Source organism: Platichthys flesus, chromosome 20 (assembly GCF_949316205.1).
Source record: "Platichthys flesus chromosome 20, fPlaFle2.1, whole genome shotgun sequence".
NCBI classification, from domain to species: Eukaryota; Metazoa; Chordata; class Actinopteri; order Pleuronectiformes; family Pleuronectidae; genus Platichthys; species Platichthys flesus.
The window spans coordinates 19,494,440-19,521,692 of record NC_084964.1 but is presented as its reverse complement, the minus strand read 5'-3'; the positions used below and the strand labels follow the sequence as shown (position 1 = coordinate 19,521,692).

The 27,253-nt window shown below is 45.9% G+C and overlaps 3 protein-coding genes across 3 annotated transcripts; 1 reads left to right on the top strand and 2 right to left on the bottom strand.

Annotated features, from left to right (window-relative positions):
• Window positions 1-636: 636 nt before the first annotated feature.
• adam8b (ADAM metallopeptidase domain 8b) lies at window positions 637-11,078 on the bottom strand. Its single transcript, XM_062414262.1, has 23 exons — window positions 10,981-11,078; window positions 10,275-10,381; window positions 9,806-9,879; window positions 9,605-9,680; window positions 9,391-9,467; window positions 8,989-9,199; window positions 8,492-8,551; window positions 8,352-8,414; window positions 8,084-8,253; window positions 6,705-6,786; window positions 6,466-6,608; window positions 5,863-6,049; window positions 5,452-5,541; window positions 4,624-4,822; window positions 4,348-4,450; window positions 4,067-4,229; window positions 3,903-3,983; window positions 3,737-3,821; window positions 2,752-2,872; window positions 2,511-2,670; window positions 2,391-2,438; window positions 1,921-1,971; window positions 637-1,841 (listed from the first exon to the last, which is right to left on the bottom strand). Exons 1-23 carry the CDS (start codon window positions 11,003-11,005, stop codon window positions 1,713-1,715), a joined length of 2,505 nt encoding a protein of 834 aa, XP_062270246.1. The 5' UTR covers window positions 11,006-11,078; the 3' UTR covers window positions 637-1,712.
• A 756-nt stretch (window positions 11,079-11,834) lies between these two features.
• On the bottom strand, window positions 11,835-18,858 carry tubgcp2 (tubulin gamma complex component 2). Its single transcript, XM_062414261.1, has 18 exons — window positions 18,758-18,858; window positions 17,849-18,009; window positions 17,536-17,664; window positions 17,203-17,379; window positions 16,924-17,083; window positions 16,569-16,776; window positions 16,281-16,480; window positions 15,404-15,593; window positions 15,154-15,299; window positions 14,877-15,057; window positions 14,538-14,718; window positions 14,115-14,287; window positions 13,838-13,966; window positions 13,625-13,745; window positions 13,376-13,519; window positions 13,149-13,256; window positions 12,678-12,841; window positions 11,835-12,191 (listed from the first exon to the last, which is right to left on the bottom strand). The coding sequence occupies exons 2-18, from the start codon at window positions 17,996-17,998 to the stop codon at window positions 12,116-12,118; spliced, it is 2,637 nt and encodes an 878-aa protein (XP_062270245.1). The 5' UTR covers window positions 17,999-18,009; window positions 18,758-18,858; the 3' UTR covers window positions 11,835-12,115.
• A 710-nt stretch (window positions 18,859-19,568) lies between these two features.
• kctd2 (potassium channel tetramerization domain containing 2) lies at window positions 19,569-26,417 on the top strand. Its single transcript, XM_062414296.1, has 6 exons — window positions 19,569-20,224; window positions 20,912-21,020; window positions 21,136-21,227; window positions 21,412-21,507; window positions 21,920-22,045; window positions 22,629-26,417. Exons 1-6 carry the CDS (start codon window positions 19,874-19,876, stop codon window positions 22,656-22,658), a joined length of 804 nt encoding a protein of 267 aa, XP_062270280.1. The 5' UTR covers window positions 19,569-19,873; the 3' UTR covers window positions 22,659-26,417.
• Window positions 26,418-27,253: the final 836 nt, after the last annotated feature.

The window sequence follows — 27,253 nt, the reverse complement described above, 5'->3', positions numbered from 1 at the left end:
CTCTACCAGTCGCTCTCTACCAGTCGCTCTCTACCAGTTACTCTCTACCAGTCGCTCTCTACCAGTCGCTCTCTACCAGTCGCTCTCTACCAGTCGCTCTGTGGCTGTCGCAGCTGAGCAGCTCGTGGACAAACACTTTTACAGAGTTTTCCTGCTGCTGCTGGAAATCGAGCTCGAGGCAGTTTAACCAAAACAAGGAGCTAAAAGAAGCTCAAAGGCTCCGTGTGGTAATCGTCTGTGGACTCTTTACTAAACAAACCTTTAAGATTCAATGTTATTTGTCACATCAATTCATAAATATGATAATTTGACCTAATGATGGGGATTCATTTTCTGAGGATCATTAGGTTTTGAAAGTATTTTCCTCCATAATCACTAAAGTCGCTGTTTTTAAAAGTCTCTCAAACATAATTCTAATAAACCATAGATCTTGTAAATGCTCATATTAAAATGTGTAATGAGTGAATATCCCAGAGCGTCTTATTCACTCACTAGTTTCTTTGTTTCCCACGAAGCCGAGGAAACAAAAGATTTAAGTGTGAGCAGGAAACGTGTGAGTCACTGGAGACCGATCATTATGGATTAACTGGGAACTGAGGAAGACGCTGGGCTGGGAAGAAACTAGACACAACAAACTTCATCATGAAAAATCTAAGTTTTAATCATTATTTAATCCACTAAATGAAAAACATAGTTTTGTATTAAAGTGCACTTTACTTTGTTACAAGAAAAGACCTTTCATTCGTTTTTACATTCACTTCATCATGTGATCAGAGAGAAACGGAGAATCAGGATCATTGTGATAAAAACACTCATTTGCAATTTCTGCTTCGAAGTAAAAGAGCACATGACTGTTGCCCTAGAAAAATATCAGTGCAGTAAAAAAAACAGATTTCTCCTCAGGGGCTGAAAACGAACCGGAGCATGAAGATGTTTCAGCTGAATCACAGAACACACACGCTGCTCTGTGCAGAGCGTCCGGGCTGAAAGTACCGCTCACAGGTTCTCAAGGCAAACGTAGAGAGAATTCAAATGAACCTCAAAGTGCCGACTGGCTTCGGACGATTTAGGGACTGTATGAAAAGCACTGGGGTGAGCTCAGCCTCACAGACTGTTCACTGGACCCGGCCCCTCGGCTCAGAACAGCAAAGAACTGGTGTGTTGGCTGGCCTGTTTCTAAACAGATGGGATTCACTGGTTTTGTGGCTGATCAGGTTTAAACGTGTTTAATTATAAAATCTTTGTGCAGTGGAGACGAGTGGTTTAGCCTCAGCTCGGTATCTCTGATGATTCCCCTTTTGCAAACATTAATTAAATATTCACACTGTGTTTTTTATGATAGACTAACGAGGCTCAGTCCAAACCCCAGTTAAGGCACAAAGGTACGAACCATAGACTAAATAAAGATGGACGACGCGTCATAGAGGCGGGGCTTATGACCTGTAGTGCAGCCAGCCACCAGGGGGCGATAAATACTTTGGCTTCCTTTTGGGAAGTGCTCTATCGTCTCTAGAACAGAAACGACTTTCCTCACACTAATAAAACATAATTTAATGTAACACAACAAAACAGTCACAACAGTTCCAGCTGCAGCAGCAGGTGATTGTCACTTTGTGAACGACATCACTTTTCTTACAGCAGCAGTGAAGCTGTGAGTCGGATGTGATCAGACGCTCTGAGTCAACGTCTCAGTCATACTGGGCAACCACTGGTCATGTTGGTCTGTGGACCTGAGGCTTCGCTGGGGGGGGTGGAGGAGTGCACGGCTTGACTCGGGCTGCTGCAGGAGGACAAGGCTTGACTGGAGGCACAGGAGGAGGATTTGGTCTGGCTGCTTTGTACTGAAAAGAAAACAAGACGTCATTTCCTGTTCATGTGAACTTCACTCACTCATGATGGACCGGCTGACGAGTGACTCACCTGTGGTTTGTTCAAAGGCGGCAGAGGCTTTGGTGGAGGTTGAGGTTTTGTCTGAAAAAGAAGATTCCAGTTTATGTCTTGATCTTTTAACTTTCTATTCCGTCTTTCTCGGTTTTGATCTGGATTCTCAGCGAGTGTGTTGATCTTTGAACATCACTGAGAAACTGTTAAAACCGAGAATAATAGACTAATAGATGTTTCATTTTCACCTTCACATTGTCTTGAAATCTAGAAAGTAGAGTTAAAGGATCATTCTTGTTGGTCTGTTCTGTATCAGCTTCCCCCTGTTTGAGAAGCGTTTGGTAACTTCTGTTATCTTCTGCTGTTTCAGGAAACTACAGTTTTTGAACCAGCTATCAACACCGCAAATAACTTTCTCTGTGCATCACTTGATGTGACTCCTGATTGCACTCCTCCTCGGTTTGCTTTTTGTATGAGATCACATCAGAGGATGTTTACTTGAAGCTTACCGGCTCAGTGTGGGAGGCAGACGACACCAGAGACTCTTTCTGTGGCGGCTGGAAACAAAAGAAACGTTGTGATCACATGATTCTGCACCGACACCGTGAATCCGTCTCTGAGACACTCACCTGTGGAGCCGGTCTGCTCGGGGTCACATGGACCATCAGGGGGTCACAGACCTGTGCTGCCGTCGAGCCCATGAGAGTCGGCTGACTGATCTGAGGTCTGTCTTTAACCTCCGCTTCCTGGAACATCGGGTTCAACTGGCCTGGAGCCGAATGCACTTTCCTGCAAACACAGAATTCATTGAGCCGGGAAGCGGGACAGACGGAGACAGACACAAGTCACTGAATTTGAAAGTGTAAAGACCTTTTCCAGATGAAGTCGTCCATTTTGTCTTTTTTGCAGCACATCAGTCCCGTTATCACCACAGCGACCAGCAGCAGGACGGACAGAGCGGCACACACGCCCACGATTGTTCCCATGTGACCTGCAGGCGCAGACAGGGAGGCTGTCAGACGCTCTATATACACACAGTGTGTTACTGTACACAGTTTGTTAATTCATCTTATGTGAGACTGTTTGCATCATCTACAGCAAGCTGGGGGGGGGCTTCTTGTTTTGCTTCACCACTTTGCTCTAGACTCAATGTAGAGCTTCACTCGACCTGTATGGTTTCTATCTGCAGAGCAACCCCCCCCCCGTTGCTGCCATCACATCAGGGAGGAGACTGAGGTGAAGCGACTTCACACCATCTCAGCATTAGATCACCACAGAGACAACTTTAGTTCCATCGCTGAGAACAAACCGGTAAAGACGTGAGAAATGTTCACGGCTTCTTTCTCAACGCCTCGGTGAAGACAGAGTGAAGACAAACCGTCCTGATGTTAATCTGGACATTTCAACACAATGTGGTCAAAACACATTTCATTACTTCTTTGTTCTGAACAAAGATAAAGTTTCACAAGTTTTTCTTTTTTAAGGTGAAGATGAATTAGTTTGTAAACTCCATTTATCAGGTTTCTGGTGCAGTTCAGCATCACATGTCAAAGTGATCACAGGTTCAGAAGCTAATTGATTGATAAACTTTCTCTAACTTCAACTGGAATCAAGACAATGAGGTTTTTTAAATGAGGTGAAGTTGAAGAAACCAGTAAAGAAGGATTAGGTCTGCACTGGGACAACACTCATAATGAATCATCCTTTTTTTTGCTCACTGGAAAAATGACTCAACCATCAGATGTGACCAGTTTCTTCCTGAGCTGCCCAGTGAGAGTTTGACCTTCAGTTCAAACCTGATAAGATTGTATTATATTATGAGACATGTAATCAGATCCAGGGCCTGGTTCGGTACCTTGAGGTAAATCTGCGTAGCGGACGTGGCAGTGAGGCGGAGCCCAGCTGGGATCGCACTGGCACTCGCTCCTGTGGTTACACACCTGAAGGGAGAAAGACGTTTGAGACTCTGAGTTGAACTTTGGTCCAGAACATGTGAATTCTTCTTCTTCTTCTTCACTCACCCCGTTATTGTTGCATTTCTTGGAACATTCCTCCTTTTCCCCATAAACTGATTTGTCCACACATCTGTTGTCGAGACAAACCTGTGCACACGAGCGTTTCTCAGCAACACAATCAACCTCGTTAAGAACTTCACTGAACGTGACTCCACTCCCGAGCTTTTTACCTTATTTGGTCCACATCTGGTCCCTGAAGGCACCATGTCCAGGTTCCTGGTGAGTTCATCCACCACCACTTTGCACTCCATGCCACGCACAGTGTACCCTGCCCTCTTACCAGTGATGGACTCGCCCCCTCCCAGACAAAATATAGACCCACACTTGTAATTCCTACAGAGAGAAGAGAAGAATTGAATCAGTGAGTCGATAGAGCACTTTGAAAACCTCAGGGAGCCGAGTTCCCTTGAATGTGATAGAGCAGCAGGACGCTCTGTGCCGTGGGACGTACTGCACCGTGCAGGGGATGTAGCCCCGTTTGGTTCTCCCACAGTTTGCACCTTCCTCGCCTCGTTTGTTCAGGTCGAAACACAAATCTGGTCCAACCATGGCCCCTGAGGACGGGAGACATCCAGGGTTGTTAGCATGAAGACATGAAAAGTAGCTGCACAGACATGTTTCCTCATCTTTACAAGCCGCTCTCTCAGTGTTTGTTTTCATTTCTTTCTTGATTCAGTTCCTTCTTGTTGATGTGATCGAGCACCCTGAGGTGGTGTGGGGACAGTACCGGGTCCAAACAGCCTCCAGCAGTGCTGCTCGTGTGAGGGACACTGGCCGTCGTGGCAGTAGCCCGGCGCCGGGCCGGAGCAGGGTTTGCCGTTCATCTCGAAGCCGTCCTCGGGACACTCCCCCGAGAGGCCGGTGCAGAACTCAGGCAGGTCGCAGTCGCCGGCCGACTTCCTGCACACACCTCCAGCCGGCTGGAACTGGAACAGATGAAGAGATGCTGGTTAATCAGTGAACTTTATGAGCTTGTGCATTTCTCTGGTGTTTTATGGGTTGGACCAGCTCTTGACTTCCTGTGATGTGGTCACACCTCACTGGCATCACCCTCTGTTTCCTGTTATTATCAAGCTGCTGCTGATGTTTAATTGAAACCTCGTCCTGTCGTTATTTGAACAGCTTCAGTTTCTGGCCGGTCACAGGGCGGGTCTGTTTGACCTTTGACCTGCAGCTCTGGTCTGAAACAACTCAACAACCATTCGATGGGTCGCCGTGAAAACTGGTTCCGATCTCCTCCCCCCCCCAGTGGGCGAATCAATGTCCTCTACAAACATTCAGGATTTGATTTGTCCGACCTCAAAGAGCAGCTTCAGATTGTGAAGTTGGAGAAACAGTGAATGTTTGAGCCTGAGACTCTGAGACGGGACTCGAGCTGACTTTCAGCTTCGTGTTGCTCTGGGACAGAGGAGCGTTCAGATTCTCAGCTGTCGGATAAATGACTCGTATGTTTCTCACTTCAACTTCCACCTCTGTGTCTGTTCATCTCAGACGATGAACTGTGACAGTGGGAGTTGATATCAGGTTACTGGTTTTTGCTTCTCTCCTGAAGTACCTGACAGTTATCGCAGCACTGGCCGTGAGCACACTGGGATCCTTCCTTCAGACGACAAGTCGAGGCTTCACAACAGAGGTTCCTGCATTCCTAGAGAGAAAACACAACATGGTTCAGGATCCAGTTCCATCCAGAACAAGAGCTGAGCTGATGAAACGCCAGACCGTTAAAATGTTAACACACAAGCAGCGTCTCTGCCAACAAGACGTGAGCACACAGGAAAACTATTTTAACGCTTTGAGGCCAAACTGCAGCTCAGCATTAGATCATCACTCGCTTCTATCAACCGTGACCTCACAGGAGCCACAGCTGGAGAACAACCCACATGGGACCTTCCGTCCCCAGAGGACATGTTTTAATACTTTCTAATAAGCACTATCCTGCTGCATCAGCCTCGTCTCAAGGTCTCACCTCCACGGTGCCACAGTCACACTCCTCTCCGGGGTCCAGCAGGGCGTTGCCACAGCGGGGGCCCACAGCGATGGTCCTGACGCCTCGGGGTCGGTCCAGGCAGTCGGGCTGAGCTCGCTCCAGGAACTCAGCCAGCTGCTGGACGCTGCAGCTGCTGAAGAACTCCGGGAACGCTTGACTTCCTGTCCTGAGGACGAGGAGATTCAAGGATGAACACGATTCACTGGACGCCTGTAAGTACTGTGAGTTCACTTCACAGTCACATCATTCTGAACCCATGGGCTTTGATCTGCAGCTGTAACAGCATCCGCCCTTCTGGTTTCAGCTTCTCCTCCAGGTGCTGAACCTGCAGGGATCTGACCAGAGATCAGCCCCAAGAGCATCAGGGAGCTGCAGCACTGAGGCTGCGTGAAAAGGCCGAACTCAGGATTCAGATAAACACTCTTTGTGCTTCAAGGTTTTGTTGTTGTGTTACGTTTTCCTTCCATATCTGAGGGGTCTGAACCAGGGGGGGGAGCTGCCTCATTCATTTGATCCTTCCCAACATTCAATGCAGAATTATTCTCTGTGTCCCTGGACGTGGATCAGATTCATGTTCTTCACCTGAGCTTGTCGGCCATCACACAGTTGTCGCTGCTGTGGAACGGACCACACACGCAGCCCGGGTCATCGTGGGACAAACCAAAGTTGTGTCCCATCTCGTGAGCGATGGTGGAGGCGAGGCCTATCGGGTTCTCGTGGTGATCCTGGCGGGGAAACGCAGAGCTGTGTTTTTTAATTTCTGCAGAATTAATCTTAAAATACAGAAACAGGTCAGAGGTCGGGGGGGGGGGGGGGCGTACCTGGTTGATTCCTCCCGAGTTCCCGGTGCACATGGCGAACTTATTAGCCAGCCCCACCGTGTTGTTCTCCAAGTCTCTGCCGCTGTGGAGGACAAACATCTGACATCAGGTCAAACTGCGGCTTGACCTTCAACCTGCAGCTTGACCTTCAACCTGCAGCTGGACCTTCAACCTGCAGCTTGACTTTCAACCTGCAGCTGGACCTTCAACCTGCAGCTGGAGCTTCAACCTGCAGCTTGACCTTCAACCTGCAGCTTGACCTTCAACCTGCAGCTGGACCTTCAACCTGCAGCTGGAGCTTCAACCTGCAGCTTGACCTTCAACCTGCAGCTTTATCTTCAACCTGCAGCTGGACCTTCAACCTGCAGCTGGAGCTTCAACCTGCAGCTGGACCTTCAACCTGCAGCTGGACCTTCAACCTGCAGCTGGAGCTTCAACCTGCAGCTTGACCTTCAACCTGCAGCTTGACCTTCAACCTGCAGCTGGACCTTCAACCTGCAGCTGGAGCTTCAACCTGCAGCTTGACCTTCAACCTGCAGCTTTATCTTCAACCTGCAGCTGGACCTTCAACCTGCAGCTGGAGCTTCAACCTGCAGCTGGACCTTCAACCTGCAGCTGGACCTTCAACCTGCAGCTGGAGCTTCAACCTGCAGCTTGACCTTCAACCTGCAGCTTGACCTTCAACCTGCAGCTGGACCTTCAACCTGCAGCTTTATCTTCAACCTGCAGCTGGACGTTCAACCTGCAGCTTGACCTTCAACCTGCAGCTTGACCTTCAACCTGCAGCTTGACCTTCAACCTGCAGCTTGACCTTCAACCTGCAGCTGGACCTTCAACCTGCAGCTTTATCTTCAACCTGCAGCTGGACGTTCAACCTGCAGCTTGACCTTCAACCTGCAGCTTGACCTTCCACCTGCAGCTGGACCTTCAACCTGCAGCTTGACCTTCAACCTGCAGCTGGACCTTCAACCTGCAGCTGGACCTTCAACCTGCAGCTGGACCTTCAACCTGCAGCTTGACCTTCAACCTGCAGCTTGACCTTCAAACTGCAGCTTGACCTTCAACCTGCAGCTTGACCTTCAAACTGCAGCTTGACCTTCAAACTGCAGCTTGACCTTCAACCTGCAGCTGGACCTTCAACCTGCAGCTTGACCTTCAAACTGCAGCTTGACCTTCAACCTGCAGCTTGACCTTCAACCTGCAGCTGGACCTTCAACCTGCAGCTGGACCTTCAACCGGCAGCTTGACCTTCAACCTGCAGCTGGACCTTCAACCTGCAGCTGGACCTTCAACCTGCAGGTTGACCTTCGACCTGCAGCTTGACCTTCGACCTGCAGCTTGACCTTCGACCTGCACACATGTCCGTCCCTGATGCTCACGTCACAAACTGGGCGTTGTCGTGCTGCGTCCTCCTCAGCAGGTCGGCCTGTCGCCACATCAGGAAGTTGTCCAGAGTCGTCTCTGAGTTTTCTTCCACCTGGATGTAGTCTCTGTGCGTCCAGATCTCCAGGCCCACCAGCATGACCCGGATGTTCAGGGTTCGATAGAGCTGCAGGCGGAGGAGGGGGGGGGGGGGGGGGTTGATGGATAAATGAGAGCTGCCTCACTAACAGCAAATGAAACATCAGCCCAAAAAGAATAATTCACCTTGTCAACGTGGTTTATTGCCCCGAGGACACGGGACTTGGTCTCACTTCCATATCGTTTGTACTGGAGAGAGAGAAACTGGTTTAGATTCACACAGTGATGGAGTAAAACCAGTAAAACAAGGGAAATTAGTTTTTTACCTCCGAGTTGTCGACGACCACAAACAACTCGACAAACCTCTGAGTGACAGGGTTCGTCTTCTGGAAGGAAACACACAAACACACAACTGAGTGAACGTCCACACAGAACATTTATTACTACACCATATTATAACCTGTTTTTATATTTATACTTTGCAAATATAATTATTTTATCACCTTACAATAAATCAACTAGTTTAAAAAGGCAAAAAGAAAAAAGGACAGTATCTGAAAACTCAGGTTTTATATAAATGTAATTAAAGTAAATCACAATACTAAATATACAACACATCCACACACATCCACCCACAAACATCCACACACACACACTTAGAGTCGCTGTGGAGCATTTAACAGATAACGAGGTGGAGGGGAAGCAGATCTTTCCCTCAGGAGTGGGTGGAGACCAGGAGCTGAGATAGAAGCGAGTGAATCTTAGACTCAAATGGAAACATCGGTTATTCAGGTTTAAATTTAAAGCACAAGATGTCACCTACCCAGGGTCTGGACCTGAAGAGACCAGCCAGGCGAGGCCCCTGGTCCTGGTCCTGGTCCTGGTTCTGGTCCTGGTCGTACATCATGCTGGGGTTCGATGTGGAGCTGTCACTGATCTTCAGGTGTTCATGTCTGTACACTGCATGGTCTCCGTCCTCAGACTGACCCAGAGGCTCGATCAGGTAAACCTGCTGCCGGGCTCGAAGGAAGCCGCTGAGAGACCAGAAGAGAAGAAGATAGATGTTAGTCTGAAGATCTGTGAAGTCAAATCAAACTGAGAGAGACTTTATATTTATTCACACACAGGTTGGAAAACACAGGAAACACGAAGCGATGACGTCATGAAGCAACTTCACGAACACTTCAGGACTTTATGTAAATAATACGATTAGAGACTTTCTCACCTGATTCCAGAACAGATCCCGACACTGACCGACGAGTCCGGCTCCCCTGCGATGTGACCGTGATAGTAACAGAGCTCCTGCACCGATAGAAACACTCACGAGGTCAAAGACAGAAAACGTATTTCTCAACTAACGACTCAAATGTCCTGGACTGGAACCAAATCAGAAGGAGATGATTTGTCTTTATTGAATTCTCGATCAGAGGGCGTCTCACCTCGCTCGGGGACGTGGTGACTCGTTTCCCGTCTCCTGAGTAGTGAGTTTCAGTGAAGCCCCCCCCGATGAGATTACTGTCAAATATACAAGACAGATTTTAAAGACACGGATATTTTACACATTACACGTTTTATTTAGGATCTGAAATGGTACTATATATAAATATCTATGTATATATATTTAAAAAAACTGTGTGTACCTGTTTTTTTCCAGATGGATAGTGTGGGTCCTCCCTTCAATGGCCAACTGGTACTGCACCGTGTCGGGATAAAGCTGCAGGGAAACCACAGTCACACCAAACCACCGACAGTTGAAGATGACTTTTCTTTTATTTTTTACTTTTGCTTTCAAGTTTTCACTGACGTAAGAGAACTTCAGTTAATCTCTCTCGCTCTGATTCAGATGCTGATAGAGCTGCACTGAGTCTAAACTGAATATATTCATAGATAATGTGCCCACAAAGGGACACTCTGTGTTTAAAAACCATTTTCCATATCTGAGTTACGTGTTAAACCTCCTCTCTATTCTAATAATCTAATCATAACAGCTGTCGGATGAATGTAGAACTTTAGAATTTGTCTCTGAACGATGAGCAGATGTTTAAATATAACTCTCATATCAGTGTCTTTGGATCAGCTGTGTGTGTGCAGGTGAGGAGGTGCAGTCACCTGCTCCTCCTTCAGGCTGCTCCTCTGCCCCCCCCGCAGCCTCTGGGGTCGGACCACCTCGTAGCGCTCCACGTGAGACAGCAGCTCCGAGCCGTGCACCACACAAACTGCACAGAGGCAACAGCAGCAGCGTTATTCACTGGTTCCCAGTGGAGGCGATGGTCTGCACTGGCTTCACGTCAATATCCCACTGACTCCAGTAAGAAAGACTCAGATTCAAACCAGCAGGGCTGATGAGGCCGAACTTTCTATCACATCACTGTCAAATCATCTCTTTAATAACTTCTGAGGTCATTGATTAATCATTAAACACACGTCGGATGGAACTGATGGATTAAATATCTTTCATGAGGTCAGATCACAGAACTGCAGCTGTTACAGTTTCATGTTTATTGAACTAAAAACACAGATAAAACATTTCTGAAGTATTCTAATGATTCTGTAACTGTTGGTGAAGACTTTTTAAAAAGCTGATCACATAAAGAACTGAGCTTTAAACATTAAAACAACTGATTCATAACTAATCATCTATTATCTATTAATTATGAGTCTTTTCCTTCAGTTCTACACTAGAGATTAAATCTTTAAATACAACTTATGAACTAATAACTCGTCATTAATAACAGTACAACTCTCACTTTATAACTGAAGCAACTAATGTCTATTAAAAGGATGAATATTAATAAATAAGATGAAGATGTTTTACCCCATGTGAACCACAGCGACCTCATGTTGTCCCTCTGCCCGGGATGAAGCCCTCTCTGCTCTGTCACCGCAGCTCCTCTGTCCCGTTAACTCTCCTCCGTCAATCATCCGCGTCCGGGCAGACCCCGCCCCCGCCCCCCCCTTCACTCTTATCACCGCCCCACACATTTACCGGAAACACGCTGACGTCAGAATAAAGTTAAAGAAATGAAACCTGACTTCTGTTAGACGGAGGGTTTTTCAAAATAAAATCATCATTCCACTGTCATCGTCATAAAGGTGAAAACTGGCAGTGTTTTATTAATTCTCAGTGTTCTGTTGATGAATTTCATATTAATTATAATATAGGTTCAGTATAAACTTGTTTTGACATCGACTCTTGAAGAGTCTCCCACGATTTAGGATGTAAAACAATTCAAAAATTAAAAAGGTATTCTTACAAAAGATATTGTTGTGGAGGGATTTCTGAATCCTCAGTTGTTATTATTACAATACCTCAGGTGCTGATTTAGGTTTTATTGATTCATACTCTTATCGTGTGTCAGTTAAAGCAGTTCCACGCCTTTGCAGAAGTGTATTAATCGTTTTAATCACGTCTAATTAAATATTGATAAATTTAACACATTGTATTTGCTAGAAACGAGCAAGAGCATGTTTATATGTTAACTGGATTTCCTGTCAATCACATTTTTCATCCAGTAACTCACAATCCTCCAAAAAGAATGAATTAACAGGACTCGTTAATCATCACATTAAATAATAAAATACTCATATTACAGGTATTCATCTTCAGTAATTCAGTTTCCATCTGCTCGTGGTTTCTCTGAGCAACAATCAAATCCAACAAAGTCATCGTTCAGTAAAGTCTCGTTTTAATGAAGTGCAAAAAAAACACACATGACTGTACAGATACAACAAGAGGCAGGCGAACACACAAAGAAAAAAATCAGTCCCACCGGTCTTTACAGGTTGACGTGAAGCTTTGATACGATGCTGCGAACATGAGAACGTTGAACTCTTCATCATATTTCATGTACACACAGTAAACATCTGGGCGGAAGCTGCAGCAGATGGAAGGCGTGAGGACAGGACGTCTGTCTCGCTGAGGGACGGTCGGGACACGAGAGGAGGACACGCTACACTGCAGCTTTCTGACTGCGCTCGATGGCCAGTTTCTCCAGACGCTCCGTGTAGAATCCATTGAAGTCCAGCCTGTGAGACATTTACATATCGATGAGTCTCTTTATCGTGGACACAAGGGAAGGTGCGTATTACAGATATAGATGTAGAGCAACAGAGTTCCTGTAAAGAGTATTTGTTAATCCAGACAAAATTAATTAATTATAAAATCAATTGTGTTTATATTTTAACCCTCAAACTGCATGAAGGGAGTTTTTTTACCATGTGGGGGCACAAAACACAATATTCATCATTTACCTTTTATCAAGTGTTAAACTACAGTAACTCTCCGTCCTCTCTGTTTGTACAGTGTCGTGACAGAGTGGGGGATCCTCGCTCATTTAGGATCTATGGCGGCGCACTTTAATCCTACGACATTCAAGTTTAATGTGACTTGTTATCGAGTTACTCACAGAATTAACATTGATAGTGTCAAGTGATCTGATCTGCTGCTGCCAACGTTATGGTATTTATGATCCCGTGGAGCCTAATGACCCTCGGTGTGTGTTCCTCTCTGACCTGTAGATGATGCTGATCATGCTGTGTTCACAGTCGTTGGTGCTGTAGATGCTCAGCTTGTCCAGCAGGTCGAGCAGCAACGTGCTGAAGTTACTGTCGAACTTGCTGATGGTGGCTTCGAAGCCTGCCTCGGACTGGAGGGCGTCCACGTGCTCGGCTAAAAGCTGAAGCAGCAAGTGAAGACAAATATAACGTTCAAATATTCAGACGCCTTCACTTCATCCATCTTAACTCAATGCCCCATGAACACAAAGTTGTTGCGTTAGAAATTCATTAAAAAAGGAGAAACCAAAATATCACAATGACTTAAGTATTCAGATATGTGTAATTTAGCTGAGGTGCCAGCTGTTGATTGGTTGGAATACTTTCTGGTTTTGATGTTCACATTTCTGAAAGTACACAGTGTACCTGTACAAGTATCTGTGTATTTAAGGAGGTGAAGGTCAACGTGAGGGTTGTTCAGTGAAATACCTTCGTGGCCTGTCGCTTCTTCTCTGCCTCCTCAGCGGGGGTGCTCTGAGGCGGAGGCCTGTCCCTGCTCTCCCTCTCCATAGAGAGACGTTCTAACTGAGTGAACCTCTGCACAACGACACAACCAGCTGGTTCCATTTACAGGTTTATATTACATTTTTATAAAAGTCTAGTTCAAAGAACACAGACGTGATAAGTTTCTCTTCTTCATCCTCAGGTCAACTCACCTGCATGCAGTTTGTGAACATGACGCAGACAGACATGAGCTTGGAGAAGATGCGGAGCAGCTCGGGGTTGGTCAGCATGCAGTCCTTCAGGCAGTTGTCCAGGAAGCTGGTGTGATGGCAGAGCACGTCATCGATGTTTGACGCCTGGAGGAGAAGAACGTTTTCTGTAAGTGTCCCGACAACAAACCGGAAAACCCAGTCCCGAGTTTCCCGACACGTTGGGACAGGAGATCATTCGCTTCCACTCACAGTTTTCAGGTTGGTCTCCATGATGTGCCAGGTGGGCTCCATGACCTCAAACATCATGTAGTACTGGATGTTCTGCACAAAGTTCAACATCCGCTGGCGAAGAGCAAACGCAGTAGAAAACCTGCAAACAGGCAGTTTGAACAGAGAGCATGAGGACGTTTGGCTTGTGGAGATTTTCTATCATTTAAATGTAAAGTTCTATTGAAAACTCACCATTTGGCCGAATGCAACGTGTACTTCCTGAAATCCTTGTTGCTGATCCAAACGTTGCACAGCAGCCTCTCCACATGTTTACAATAAAAGATGTGTCTGAACAACATCTGGTACCTCGTCAGAGCTTTCCTGCAAAATTAACACAAATGCAAAGATCTGTGTGTCACACACTGAATGTGTGAAAGCTGGAAATCACTTTCATTAACATTGTGAAGACATTTTTGAGTTTCACGTGGAGCTGAAGTGACAGAGACCGTAAGATAAGATCTGTAGAAACCTGTTGATGATGAGCGAGAGCGGCCACTTGACGATATAGTCGAAGGAGAAGGCCTCCAGGCCGCTCAGGCCCGTCTCCGTCGAGTCGGCATTGATGATGGACCTTTCTTGTTTGGTCTCGATGGCCAGCACCCGCAGCAGCTGCGTGATGACATCATGAGGCATTAAGTCGATCTGTGGAAAGAGGAAATACAAACGTTATGAGAGGCGCACGTAACGAGCAGCATCATGAGATGAGTGAGTGACCAAAAGAAGACGACTGGACCGACTCCGTTAGTGATGAGAAGGTAATTTGGTCGAATCATCAAATCTGATTCTAGCAGTTTCCTTTTTCTACTGAACATTGTAGGTACAGATTCATTATGTAGTCTAACTCTGACCAATGAAATTAACATAAATCCCAGAAGAGCCCCCCCCCCCCCACCTTGAGGTCGTCTTTGAAGGGGTCCGTGTTGGCCGTGCTCATCCTCAGAGCGAGCTCCAGCAGAGCCTCGAGTCGGGGGGGCACGATGTCATCCACCGGCTTCTTCAGCTCCTCCTCCGTCAGGTCCATGAAGTGCACGAAGAAGTCGCCTTTGTCCATCAAGAAGTAGTGCTTGATGGACCTGAGTCAAAACAACAGTTTCAGAGTCACAGCAGAGCTTTCAGACATTTGGACATTTGCTGAGAGCGAAATGTCAGAGTGGGTCCATGAGAGAATAAAGCAGCATCTCTTTCTCTCTCATCTTTCCTGGGACTCCACCCGAGAACATCTAGACTTTACCTGAGTCGTAAAACCAGCTCCTTCTCTTCCATGAGGAAGTCCAGCAGGACCTTGCTGGCGTAGTTGTAAGCTTTCTCGATCTGCTCCACATACGCCCTCTCCTTCAGAGTGTACAGCACCTCCTTCGCATCGGGACACGTCACGTCGCGGCCGCACTCGCGCACCACGTTCAGATACTTTCCTAAAATATAAATCAGAGAACGGAGACAATGAATAAACCCTTTTAATCTAAGAAGCACCCTTCTGGGTTCCCTTTGTTTTGTGTACTTTTATTTACCTGTGCTTAATATTTTGTCGGCCATTTTCTGTAGAAAGGAGGGAATGCGATGCTGGACGATGGTGTATCTCTGATCCCAGTACTTGTCGTTGTAGTCCTCCTGAATCTTCTCTTTCTGAAGCTCATGTTCTTCCACCATGAACTCACTGCGAGCACAAACACACAGATGAGACAGATTTCAAATCCAACAGAAACAAGAGGCAGCGTGAACCTTTGAGCCCGTGGTTTGTCTCGTGGGGTTTAGCTGCACCTGTACGGGTCCTTGATGATGCCTCTGTAGATCCACTTCTCCAGTATCTCAAAGTAAGGAACGCTGGCTGCTTTGGTGAGGTAGAGACACAGCTCCTGAGCCTGGCTGTCTCCGGTGAAGTTGAAGGTTCGGTCGTGCAGGAGGCTCAGGGTCAAGCCGCCCATACACTCTCCTTTATCCACTGAGGACGCTGTGGAAACAATAGAGGAAGGTTATTTCATATTTCTGAAATGTTGAGTGATAAATGGTTTTTAATACACCGATGAAAAAACAAGTTTGCTTTCTAATGTCTGACATTCATCTCTCTCAACCTGGTTCAGACTGGCCCCCAGTGGTGAGAATGAGCAGTTGCTGTTCACCAGCAAGGACTTAATATACAGGTATGTTCATCAGACAATATTAACGTTCAAAACGGGTCGGGTTTCACATAAATCAATAAAATAACCTCTAATAATATGTAAAATAAGTGACTTTGAGTGTTTTTGCAGTCAACTCAAGATGAAATTAACCATCAACATGAAAGAAATGCTTTATCTGCTGATTTTGTAAATAATCTAAAATATATATATATATTTTTTTTGTAAATATATATATTAATATATTTAGATATATATATATTTTATTTTCCATTTATATGTTGATATTCTATTTTATTTTTTTGGGTTGTAATTACTTGAGCATAGCTAGAAGAGAGCCTGTGACTCAAACATTTCATTGCCAGCGACTGCTTCATGTTATTGTTTTGCATTTGACAATAAAAATCTTGCATCTTGGTAAGAAATACTTTGTATGTTAAAATAATGATTGCTTCTTTTCCACATGAGTTTTTTTATATTGAACCTGGTTAGAATGTCTGCTCTGGTGTTCACAGTCTTACCGATACAGGCCAGAATCTCCATGGTTCTCATTGTGGGCTGGATGTAGAACCAGAGCTTCTGCAGGGACAGCAGGCCCTGCCGCTGGAGATGCTCCAGCTGAGTGACCAGAATCAGATACTCCTTCATCAGGGTCCTCATCGCCGCTGTCAGGGCGTGGTTCACCTGGCCGTACTCAAAGGACGACTTCTCCTCGATGAACCTGAAGCACAAAGACGCCGCCATTCAACACTTCTTCTTCTCCTGCGACAGTCAGACACTGAAGAGGAAGTCGAGCCGGAGCGACTCACCGGGTTATTGTGGAGTAATACGACGCGACTGGTAATATTCTGTTAACCAGTTCTTTGATGGACATGTCCAGTGTCGAGTCCACAATGAAGGAGCGGTTCTGCCTCCCCAGCACAGGCTGAGCTGTAATGTCCCGCCCATCAACTCCGATCAGGACGAACAGCAGATCCTCCACCAGAGCTAGTTCCTGAGTGGCCATGGGCATGGTACCTGACGGCAGATTATTAAAACCATTATCAACACCAGTAACATGGATGACAAACAGAGATTTGATGGAATCTGTTCAGGAAAGCTGTTGAACAAACTCTGTGAGCAGAGCAGAGATGAATCTGAAGCTTGTCTTATGGATGGATTTACCGATGGGCACCAGAGGATCTCCTGCTGGTGTGGGGCTGATGATGAAGTCTCCGAGCAGAGCAGGACGGTCGTACACCCAGTTAGGAAACACTGGGTTGGGCTGGGTGGGGTTCTTCTTGTTGTGTTTGTCCCTCAGCATCTTCCGTGTGACCTCCGCAGGCTGCAGGCAACCATCACAAAGACAGATGTGTTCATCACAAGCAGCACTTCAATGTGTGTCACCTCTTGTTTTCATGGGCCGACCCCCGGACAGTGTGGATCTGGGTCAGACGTGCTCACCAGGGGAGCGGTGGAGCTGGCCGTCACGTTGCCGAGCTTCTTCCGCAGCTCGTCCAGTTCCTGCATGGACATCTTGGTGCTGGTCTGAGGCAGAGAGTAACTGGTGGTGGTGGTTGACGTCGTGTTTGCTGATGACTCCGCCCTCTCTTTGGCATTCTTCTGCAGAGACTGGAGCAACTGGGTACACAGAGCATTCGTAGAGATGAGATCATCTTTCATATGAAAACACAATTATGTCACATTTATGAAGCCAATGGGTAAAATAGATAAATGCAAGAATCAAGTAGTTACAGACAAAACCATGTTATTATCAGCAAGTTAAGGATTTCTTACCTCTTTGTCCTCGCAGAATTTGGAGAGCAGATAAACCAAAGGGTCGAGAATACGGACGTTTTTGGACTTGAGCTCCTCATACTTCCTCAAGAAGTCCTCGGGGGTTTTAGAGAACTCTGCTAATTTGACCTGAAGACAACACAACAGCCGGTAAGACATTTCTACAGTAAGAAACAGATTTACGTTCACAAGAGGTATCACTAATTATTTGTATGGTTTAAATTCTCTTAATTTTATGCCCCCAGCAGTTAGGGGCAACTCCTGCCAGGTCACCTTGTTCAACTGTGTGTTACCCACAAGGTGTGTCACCCACCTTGGCGCTGTGAGAGGAGACCGTGGTGGTGACATAGGGAGTCCTGTGTTTCTGCAGTAAGTCTATGTAGCCCTCTGCTCCATCACCTCCTCGGACATGAAGCAGGCTGAGCAGCTGGTCCACATCGTGATGGATCCTGTACTCGCTCATGACTCCGGCAGCTGAAAGGAAGACACTGTTTTAACTTAATGTTAATAAAGTGAATGTCTCTCTCTAGCAGAGTGAGAGGACGCCTGAGCAGAAACTGTCGACTTTCCATCCATTAATCTCCAAGTGTGCGTTCACAGATTTCTCTACACATTTGAATAAATAAATACACTTATCTGAATACATATTTGATTTTCTTTACACATCTTCAAATCCAGATATCCACACACACAGATTCTGAATACGTGTTTGTACATATTTTCTAATCTGTCTACACACACACTGACAGACACACAAACACACACTCTAAATACAGATTTGCAGATCCATGTAAACATTTACAGATATATAAAGATACTGAAACAGGTCTGAGAGAATGAATGGAACTTGTTGAAGTCTTCTCAGATCATTTTTCTGAATATCTGATGTTTGACTCCTGTGTTGTGGACAGAATGGAGAAGCTAACACATTAGCACTGTTAGCTTCTCCTCTCAAACACGCTCCAGAGGGGGGCTGAACCCATGACTGTTTGTCTCCACGGGTTCTTTGAGAGGCTGCGGACTCGAACCCTCCTCTCAGCAGCTCACAGTGCTGCAGGTACCGTTATAACATGCTAGCAGGCTAGCTAGCTCCAGTGAACACGAGCCTGGAGGATGCTAACTGACAGCTAGCCCACTGTGAAGCGACCATACACAGCCCAAATAATTTAATTAAGGGAATCGAACACTTTGATAAAGTCAAACGAACGTGTTGTTACTCTACCTGTCAGCCGCGTGCACGACTAAACAACAACAAACAACAACAAACAGCAGCGCGCCCACAACCGGTCAAACTCTTCTTCTTCGTCCCTTTCTGTGTCCTCCGCAGCCACAGTGCAACACCGCCCCCACAGGATAAACTACATAAATTCTTTAATACATCAAACATCATTAGTGACACTCGTTTTCCACCACGAAGAGAACCACACATTATTATGACGAAAATACATAAATATTTATAATATAGGACTGTAGCTCCAGCTACTCCAAGGATTTTAAATTATTATAACATGTGCAGCTATGTAATGCATACACATATAGTATTATTCCCCATACCTCTTATTATCGTCAATATTCTTCTTCCTCAAATTCCGTAACTGTGATCTGTCTTTTCTAAGACTTTTGGACATTTTTTAAATGGAAATCAATGTGAACCTTCAGCAAAGGAACTTTCTCTCTCTCTTTCAAACTGAAACAGGCTCTGGACCCTGCAGGAAGCAGTTATTATATCATATTATTAAAGTATTATTAAGGTTTTTATTATTTTATTATTATATTGGTAGTAGTAGGCACATTATATATATTGATTTTCAACTGTTAATCAGATATATCAATGTTTTATACATACATCATCTGCAGAGGATCATTTCTGAAATGTAATGTCAAAAATAACTTATTAATAAAGCAGGTTAAATTCCTTCCTACTTTCCATTTAAAATGTTCAGATAGTTTCAGATAAATAAAATAATTGAATCTCGAGGAGCTTTTATTTCGAAAAAAAATGACACGGCGGAAGTAAACAATAATCACGTTACAACCCGGAAGTGTTGTCTTTCAGTGATTAACGTGTGAAAAGAGCAGAATGATCCATTTCTCGTGTGAAGACTCGTTAATGGAGAATCTGCAGACACCGTCCCGCCGCTGCTAGTCCCCCCCGCGGCCGAAGCTCCGCAGCCAGAGGCGGTTCCGAGGAGCAGCGACGCCCCGATGCCCGCGTCCCCGACGGAGACAAATCAGCTCTCAGTGTTTACACCCCGCCGGAGAGCGGCCGTTTCCCCGCAGTGTGTCGTTAGCTAACCGAGCGGCCGCGACTCTTCTCCAGGCGACGACCAGAAACAACATGGCTGAACTGCACGTCGTGGAACCGAGCGCCACGGGCACCATCGGGCAGCCCGAGCACCGCGGCTCCGTGCGCCTGGCGTCGCCCACTCTCCTGGTTCCTCCGCGGGGCAGCCAGCTCAGCCCCGGCGCGGGGTCCGGCGGCAGCGGAGGAGGACGGTCGGTGTTCGGGTTCCCGGGGAAGGGCAGCCCCGTGTCCCCGTCCGAACCGGCGGACAAGCCGGGATCCCGGTGGGTCCGGCTGAACGTCGGTGGGACCTACTTCATCACGACCAAGCAGACGCTGTGCAGGGACCCGAAATCCTTCCTGTTCCGCCTGTGTCAGGAAGACCCGGACCTGGACTCCGACAAAGTGAGTCTCACTCTTTACAGAGACTCGAGGAGAAGCCTCTGAAACTAGTGTCAACATCTCAACTAGGTACAAACCGATCCTGACTCAATGGCAGGGAGGATGGTTCCTGTTATCCAGTGGTTCTATGACAGAAGATCTCAATGTCTAGTTAGTTAAAAGAGTCACACATCTGCAGTCCAGGCTGACGTTCAAACACATGCAAACAACAAATAGATATGTGTATCAACACAATAGTTCATGCACAGACACAAACAAAAACAATATAAACACAAAAATAAATGAAAAACAAGTCGGACTCTTTGGGTTTGACAGTAGTTTAATATTTGACTCTCCATGATGGATCCAGTTCTTCAGGCACATTGTCTGGACCTCAGACCAACCTCTGCAACATCATGAAAAATGCATAAGCTTTTATAATATAAAACATTAACCTTCAAGTTTAAAAATAGAGCACAGGCATTATTTCAAATGGCAGCGATCATATTCAGGTCTTCATCGATCAGGACTGAAGTGTGTGTGATGCAGGGAGGACTGACCGGCACCAGAACTTAACCAGAACTACTTTATATCAGGCAGATACAGAGATCAATATCTGGGACATCTCTATAGAAGTCTGGTTATTAAAGGATTGATGTGTGTTAATGTGATAAACACCTCACACGTGTTCACTCTGCTGTGTTCCTGCAGGACGGCACAGGAGCCTACCTGATCGACAGGGACCCCACGTACTTCGGTCCCATCCTGAATTACCTGCGACACGGAAAACTCATCATGGACAAAAATCTGGCTGAGGAAGGTAAACAACTGTCTCGATGTCCTGCTGTAATCCTCGTGTTGGACAGATGTGGGTCTCACAAGGGACAGGTTCCAAAACGGAAATGTCTCATGATCTGTGGTTGTGGGTGTTTCAGGGGTTCTGGAGGAGGCGGAGTTCTACAACATCGCGTCCCTGGTGAGGCTGGTGAAGGAGAGGATACGGGACAACGAGAACCGGACGTCCCAGGTACAGAACACAGGGACGGACGAGGGACATGTCAGACGCCTGAGAATAGAATTGGCAGAAGAATCTGTAAACCTCACTTTCTTCTGTACAAAAAAACAAGCTTTTTGTCTGTTCCTGTGTTTGTGTGCAGATTGTTGATGTTGTTTTAGTAACACATTGTGTTTGTCTCTGCCGAATCCCCCAGGGCCCCGTGAAGCACGTGTACCGAGTACTGCAGTGCCAAGAGGAGGAGCTCACACAGATGGTCTCCACCATGTCGGACGGGTGGAAGTTTGAGCAGGTGCACAGAGCAAAGCTGTTTTTTTTCCTGTTGTCATGTTTTAGTTTTTGCTGTAGATGCGTCACAGCTGCTGATTCAAGCTCCGTGAGGACGTGGGCCTGAAATATCATGAAATATGAAAACATTTCTAACCAACAATAGAGCGATTGGGAGTCGAATCAATTGTTTAATCGTTAAAGATTAAACAAACAATAAAAGTAAGAAGAAGATAAAAGAAAACGGTAAGAAGCAGAAGAGAAATGGATGAGTTGAATGTTTCAGCTTCAGTTTGGTTCATGAAACATTTTGTGCAGGTTTTTGTATCTGCAGCAGAACTCAGGAGGATTGTGTGAAGTGTGTGTTGTGTTACCTGTGCTCAGCAGCTGTTGCTCTTCCTTGTATGTTTTAATGTTGCCTTTGTTCTCGTCCTCAGCTCATCAGCATCGGCTCCTCATATAACTACGGCAACGAGGACCAAGCTGAGTTTCTATGTGTCGTCTCCCGGGAACTCAACAACTCCTCCAACGGCATCGTCATCGAGCCCACCGAGAAGGCCAAGGTGAGGAGGGCCCGCTTTCCCCCCTGCCCACTGTGATCACCGTGAATCTTAGTGGAAGGATGTGGTAGAGCTGGTGCTGCTCCAGATCAGGAGGGGGGGGGGGGGGGCAGATCCAGGAACTGTTTCCTCTTTCTTTAACTCTGTGAGATCGGAAGTTTTAGAATATTTTCTCTGGGAAGGATTGATGGATCTGAATCCAACATGTCTATGGAAGTATGTGTGTGAAATCTGCTGTTTGAGCCTTTTAGTAATTTATTTCACTTATATTTGTGATTTGATTTTATAGCTTCAGTAGGAACCAATGTGCTCTTTTGAGGTATTTTTAATATGGGGGGATTAGCATATTTTCCAGACACTGACATGAGGTCATACACAGACGTGTGTGGGTTAAAACAACTTCTCAGTTTCAGTCTTGACGTTTATCTGACTGAGATCAGGTCGCGACCTTTAACCACATCCTCGCAATTTCTGTCTGAAGCTTTTTGCAAGTAAAGAAAAAAACTGTTGTTAAGTCTCAAGTGAACTCGAACGTTCCGTCACATCGAGGTCGAGGTTCAAACCGTTTCATTTCTGCTCCTCACAGATCCTGCAGGAGCGCGGCTCGCGGATGTGAAGAGGCTCCTGAGAGAAAACATCACTTTATCAACAAAATCAAAACAACAACATACACCCCCCCCCCCCCCCCCCCTTCACCTTTCTGCCATCACTAACACCTTCATCATCACCTCTCCTCTGGTGTGCCTTTCCACAGCGGGGGCCCCCTGACGCCTGCCCTCTCCTGCAGTGCCGCAGCTCGACCCTGACTTCTCGTTTGTCCCCCCCCCCGTTTGGAGGAGTTCTAACGAGATCTCACGTGAGCACTTGTCCTCACAGCAGCTCCCTGATGGTCGGTGTCACGGCGGCGCAGGCTACGGTGCTGAATGTAGCCTCTGGTTGTTGTGAGTGGATGGAGGCCCAGCACAGAGCTACTACTCATCATCATCTTCATCGATACCTTCATCAACATCAGGAAGCTCGCTCGCTCTGATACATTCGGCTCCTCCTCAGGACTCTCACAGGACATAAAGGAATGAACACAACTCCACTGACTGAGCCTCCCGCTTCACCTGAATCTGTCGATGGAGCCGGAATCGAACGCCTGCCGTCTCCCAGACTCCTCGGCTGACGCCTCAACAAACCACGCCGGGAGTTCCGGAGCTGGAGGAGCAGACGGAGCAGGAAGCCGATCACTGCGTTTGCCTGGTGCCGCATTTTCTCTAAATTCTCTGGTCTTTGGAACCAGCTGAAACCAGTGACAGGTTCTCCTCCCTCAGACGCCCAGTCTGGAGTCACTGCCAGGAGGTCTCAGCTCTGTGCTCCTCCTGGTTCCCGTCTATAGGCTCCATCTCATCTGTTCCCACGGGGAGAAAATTTGGGGAAATTGAACGCAAAAAACAAAAGACTCAAAAAGACTTCACCTGTGTATGATTTGTCAAGGCATGTGAGGAATCTATATGAATCTATATAGGCTACATGATGAAACTATATGAAAAATTTAATGCAAATGGTGTAATTATTGGTTTCTGTATCATAGTTGTTACATATTTACATATTCTGGTGGGTGGGTTTATTTAAACGATGGAGGTTTCCCAGCCGCTCACGTGTGTGTGTGTGTGTGTGTGTGTGGGTCCGTGTGTGTGGGTCCGTGTGTGTGTGTGTGGGTCTGTGTGCCGCTCTGCTTTCTGTCCACGACTGAAACATCACACGTTTCTCAGCTGCACGTTTTCTGTTGTGTTCCTCATAACAAAACAAAAACTGTCACCAAGTTTTCTCTTAAATATCCTAAGATCCATCTCTTGCATATCTTAAAATTGTAATTGGGGGGGACAAGGAGAACTACTTCCTGTCGCTGCCGTTTGTCCAGACGAGCGCGGCGTGGCCGGGGATCGAACCGTGGCCGGTCGGTGTGCTGCCTCAAAACCCCCGAATGTTAAATTAAGATTAAATGTGAGTTGGCTGGTCTGAGCGCAGCCTCGTCACATGAGCAACTTAATGCAACGTTTGACTCATATTCACACGTATCAGGCTGAACATGGAAACAGCTGGTTGTGACCCGTCGTGCAGACCGGACGTTTGATCCCCTTTCTGCCCGAGGGGCGTCCACTCGGCACGTGGCCGACACTGATCCCTGGCATCGATCACTTTGATACACCACCTTTTGTACAAAGAGCATATTTGATGCAGTTATGTTATATCAAGCATGAACAAAAAGAATGTGTTTAATGGGAAAGAAAACGTACCGTTGCTGTTGTCCTGCTCAGTCCGGCCCCGGAGCTCCGACTTCGATGTGTCTTCTTCTTCGTTGTTTCATTTTTTGATTTCCCCTCTCGAGTGTGTGTGTGTGTGTGTGTGTCTGTCGTGCAGTTTCCTTCTTCTTCTTCTCCGAGTCGTGTGCAGACCGACGTGTTCATCGAGGAGCACTTTGTTCTTCTCCCTCGTGTGTTTCTCTCTGGGCCTTTTGCAAAGCATCTTGGGTGTTGTTTCCCTGTGTGTGTGTGTCCAGTGTTGTGCCTTTGACCTGTGTTGTGCACAGTTGTTCTCCCCTCCTATCATATGGTGCCTCGCATACCTTAAAAAAGCCAGGAGGCGCCGACCCCAGGTGAAATGTGTGACGCGGTTTCTGTCGTTGTTTCGATGAGAGGACAAAGCCAAACAGTTCCATTCTCCCCTGCATCGTTTCAAGTTTGACTCTATAACTAAGAAATGATAAAGGTGATCATCTGCTTTCTTTGTGACATCGAGTTGAATCCGCCCACGATCCCGTGACCTCCCGGAGATCCAGACCTGTGTGTCTCTGCTTGGTTTACACAACCTGTGAATGGGAGGGAAGCTTTTATCTTAGTAAACTCCAGCAGTGCACTTGTTATCAGAAATCCATGGAACTATAGACTCCACCTTACTTTGGCTTCCCTCTTTCCTCTGGTTGCATGCTGAACCCACCTCCACCCTCCGATCTTTAGATGTGTGTAATGGAACTTTAAAGCACTTCCTGTCCCTGTCACCTTTGTGAACCCAGTTGGATCTTAGCGCTGGTTGCTTCGTTCAGTGGCTCCTGACCTTATTGTTGAGAGACGGTTAACGAGATGTGAAGTGAGAGGAAAAACATATTGTGTTTTACAGGAATTCATGCTCCCATAGGTTGAACCTTACAGACTGATCTGATGACATGAGTTTTGATATCACTTGTTAATTCGCAGATAACACAGCGACTCTCTCACTGGTAGCTTTGCTGAAAACTCTTTCCTTGTGAATTATCACATGATTTAATGTCTTTTTTGGATAAAGTGGAACAGTGGGAAGTAAATCCCAGTCTCCCTGAACTGGTTACACCTGGTAAACATATGCAAGTTGTGATGAAGCCGTTGATTCAAAGCCTGAAAGGTCGGGTCCCACTGACGTAGCTGAACTTTTTAGTGCGGTTATCGTAATAGCAACCATTTGTTTAAAAAGAAGAAAAGAACTTTCGATTATTAGTTTTTACTTTCACCTGCACTAGCTAGACGACAGATAATGTGCAATGTTAACAAATCTGCAAAAAAAATTATACATATATATATAAATATAAATATATCGGTTGTTTGGGCACGTGAAGACATGAGAGCATGTTGTTCTAGAGATTACGTTGTTGTGTACTGGCATTTGTCCGACCTCTGTGGTAGTGTGAAGTGTATGTGATGCATGGTGGGTGGGGGTGGGGGGGGGGCAGAGGGTCGGCTCTGTGGGTCGTTGGTGTAGATTTGTCGTTTGGAAAAGTTTGTCGACAACATTTTCTCCTCTCACATGTTCCGTTTTCTTTGTCGTCTTTTGTATCTTTGACACGTCGGCGTAACCCAACGGTAGATAAAGAATAGCTAACTTCAAAGACAAGCTGACCAATCGGATCGCATACCCGCCTTCCCCCCCCACCACCTGGGTTTATATAGCATTGACGTGACCCCCCCCCCCCCCCTCCTCCCGCAGGTCAACACACAGAAAGAAAGGTTTCTTCACTTCATGGGTCATTTTGCCAGTTAATCTGAAAACACCTGCATGCGTTTGTGGGACATGCACATTGTACTCTCATTTAGACGTTCTCTAAGATGTCCCCTATTTACACTCATGTGTTTGTTTATCAGCAGTATTGATGTCAAATGTGAATATCGTCGGCGGAGACTGGAAAAATGTTCGGAAGCTGACAAAAAAACATTTTGTCTGATTTTTTTTATTTTTATTTCACTTTTATTTATTTTGTATTTTTTGAATTTTGTCTACCAACGTTGTTTCTTTACATGTAAAACGATTTTGACAGAAGCCGGTCTGGTTTTTAATCATAAAATGTGTCTGTGTTTTAAAATGTTGTTGTTTGTCCATTCTGTTTAGTTTGGAGTTAAAATAATGAAACAAGATGAACAGAGGGAAATTCTTCCACTAAGTACAGAAGGTAGTAATTTGCGTATGTTTTTTATTGCTCACAATCTAATGAACGCTAAAGCCATGAAAAGTCAGTTTCAATAAGACGGTCATGTCTCGATTTATAGATGCACACAAATCTCCCCCCGGACAGTAGCCACTATCCAATTTATAATTTGAGTATTTTCAATATTTCAGATTTTGTGTTTATCCTGTATAAACTGTGTAAAAAGCCACATACAAGCACCTGAACAACAACCAGCAGACACAGTGTCCCGGGTTCACCTGCACGTCACTGCGGTGGGGGGGGGGGGGGGGGGGCGTCAGCAGATAGGAGATCTCTAGAGAACTTTAATTGAGTCATTTGGTATGAAAAAACTCTGAGGTTAGTAAAAGCCACTTTAATATAATACAAGTCAGCATGTTATACAATTAAAAATACATATTATAATGTGAATTTCCATAGGTTTATCATTTGAGGTGTGTTTTTATGTTATAGATGTATTTTAATGGAGATGCTCAAGGAGCTCATTATAATGAATTACTAGTTATGGCTATTGCATCATATCAAATGCATTGAATTTTATCATGTGATATTGTATTCTATCGTTCATATAGTATCATGTCTATTGTACTGTATCAAATGTATTGTATAGTATCGTATAGTATCTATCATATTGTATGATGTTGTATTCCACCCGTCTGTCTGTCTGTCCATCCATCTATCTGTCTGTCTGTCTGTCCATCAATCTGTCCATCCGTCTGTCCATCCATCTATCT

Bases quoted from the DNA above. Each gene is read 5' to 3' on its own strand.
- kctd2 (XM_062414296.1), top strand. From the start codon at position 19,874: ATGGCTGAACTGCACGTCGTGGAACCGAGCGCCACGGGCACCATCGGG. The intron at 21,021-21,135 runs GTAAACAACTGT...TGGGTGTTTCAG, and splicing joins CAAAAATCTGGCTGAGGAAG to GGGTTCTGGAGGAGGCGGAG. The intron at 21,508-21,919 runs GTGCACAGAGCA...TCTCGTCCTCAG, and splicing joins ACGGGTGGAAGTTTGAGCAG to CTCATCAGCATCGGCTCCTC.
- tubgcp2 (XM_062414261.1), bottom strand. From the start codon at position 17,998: ATGAGCGAGTACAGGATCCATCACGATGTGGACCAGCTGCTCAGCCTG. The intron at 17,084-17,202 runs GTGAGCACGTCT...GGTTGCCTGCAG, and splicing joins CCAGCTCCACCGCTCCCCTG to CCTGCGGAGGTCACACGGAA. The intron at 12,192-12,677 runs GTCAGAGAGGAA...AATGTCTCACAG, and splicing joins ATGATCAGCATCATCTACAG to GCTGGACTTCAATGGATTCT.
- adam8b (XM_062414262.1), bottom strand. From the start codon at position 11,005: ATGAGGTCGCTGTGGTTCACATGGG. The intron at 9,468-9,604 runs GTGAGACGCCCT...CTATCGGTGCAG, and splicing joins TCACCACGTCCCCGAGCGAG to GAGCTCTGTTACTATCACGG. The intron at 9,200-9,390 runs GTGAGAAAGTCT...CTGGTCTCTCAG, and splicing joins GGGATCTGTTCTGGAATCAG to CGGCTTCCTTCGAGCCCGGC.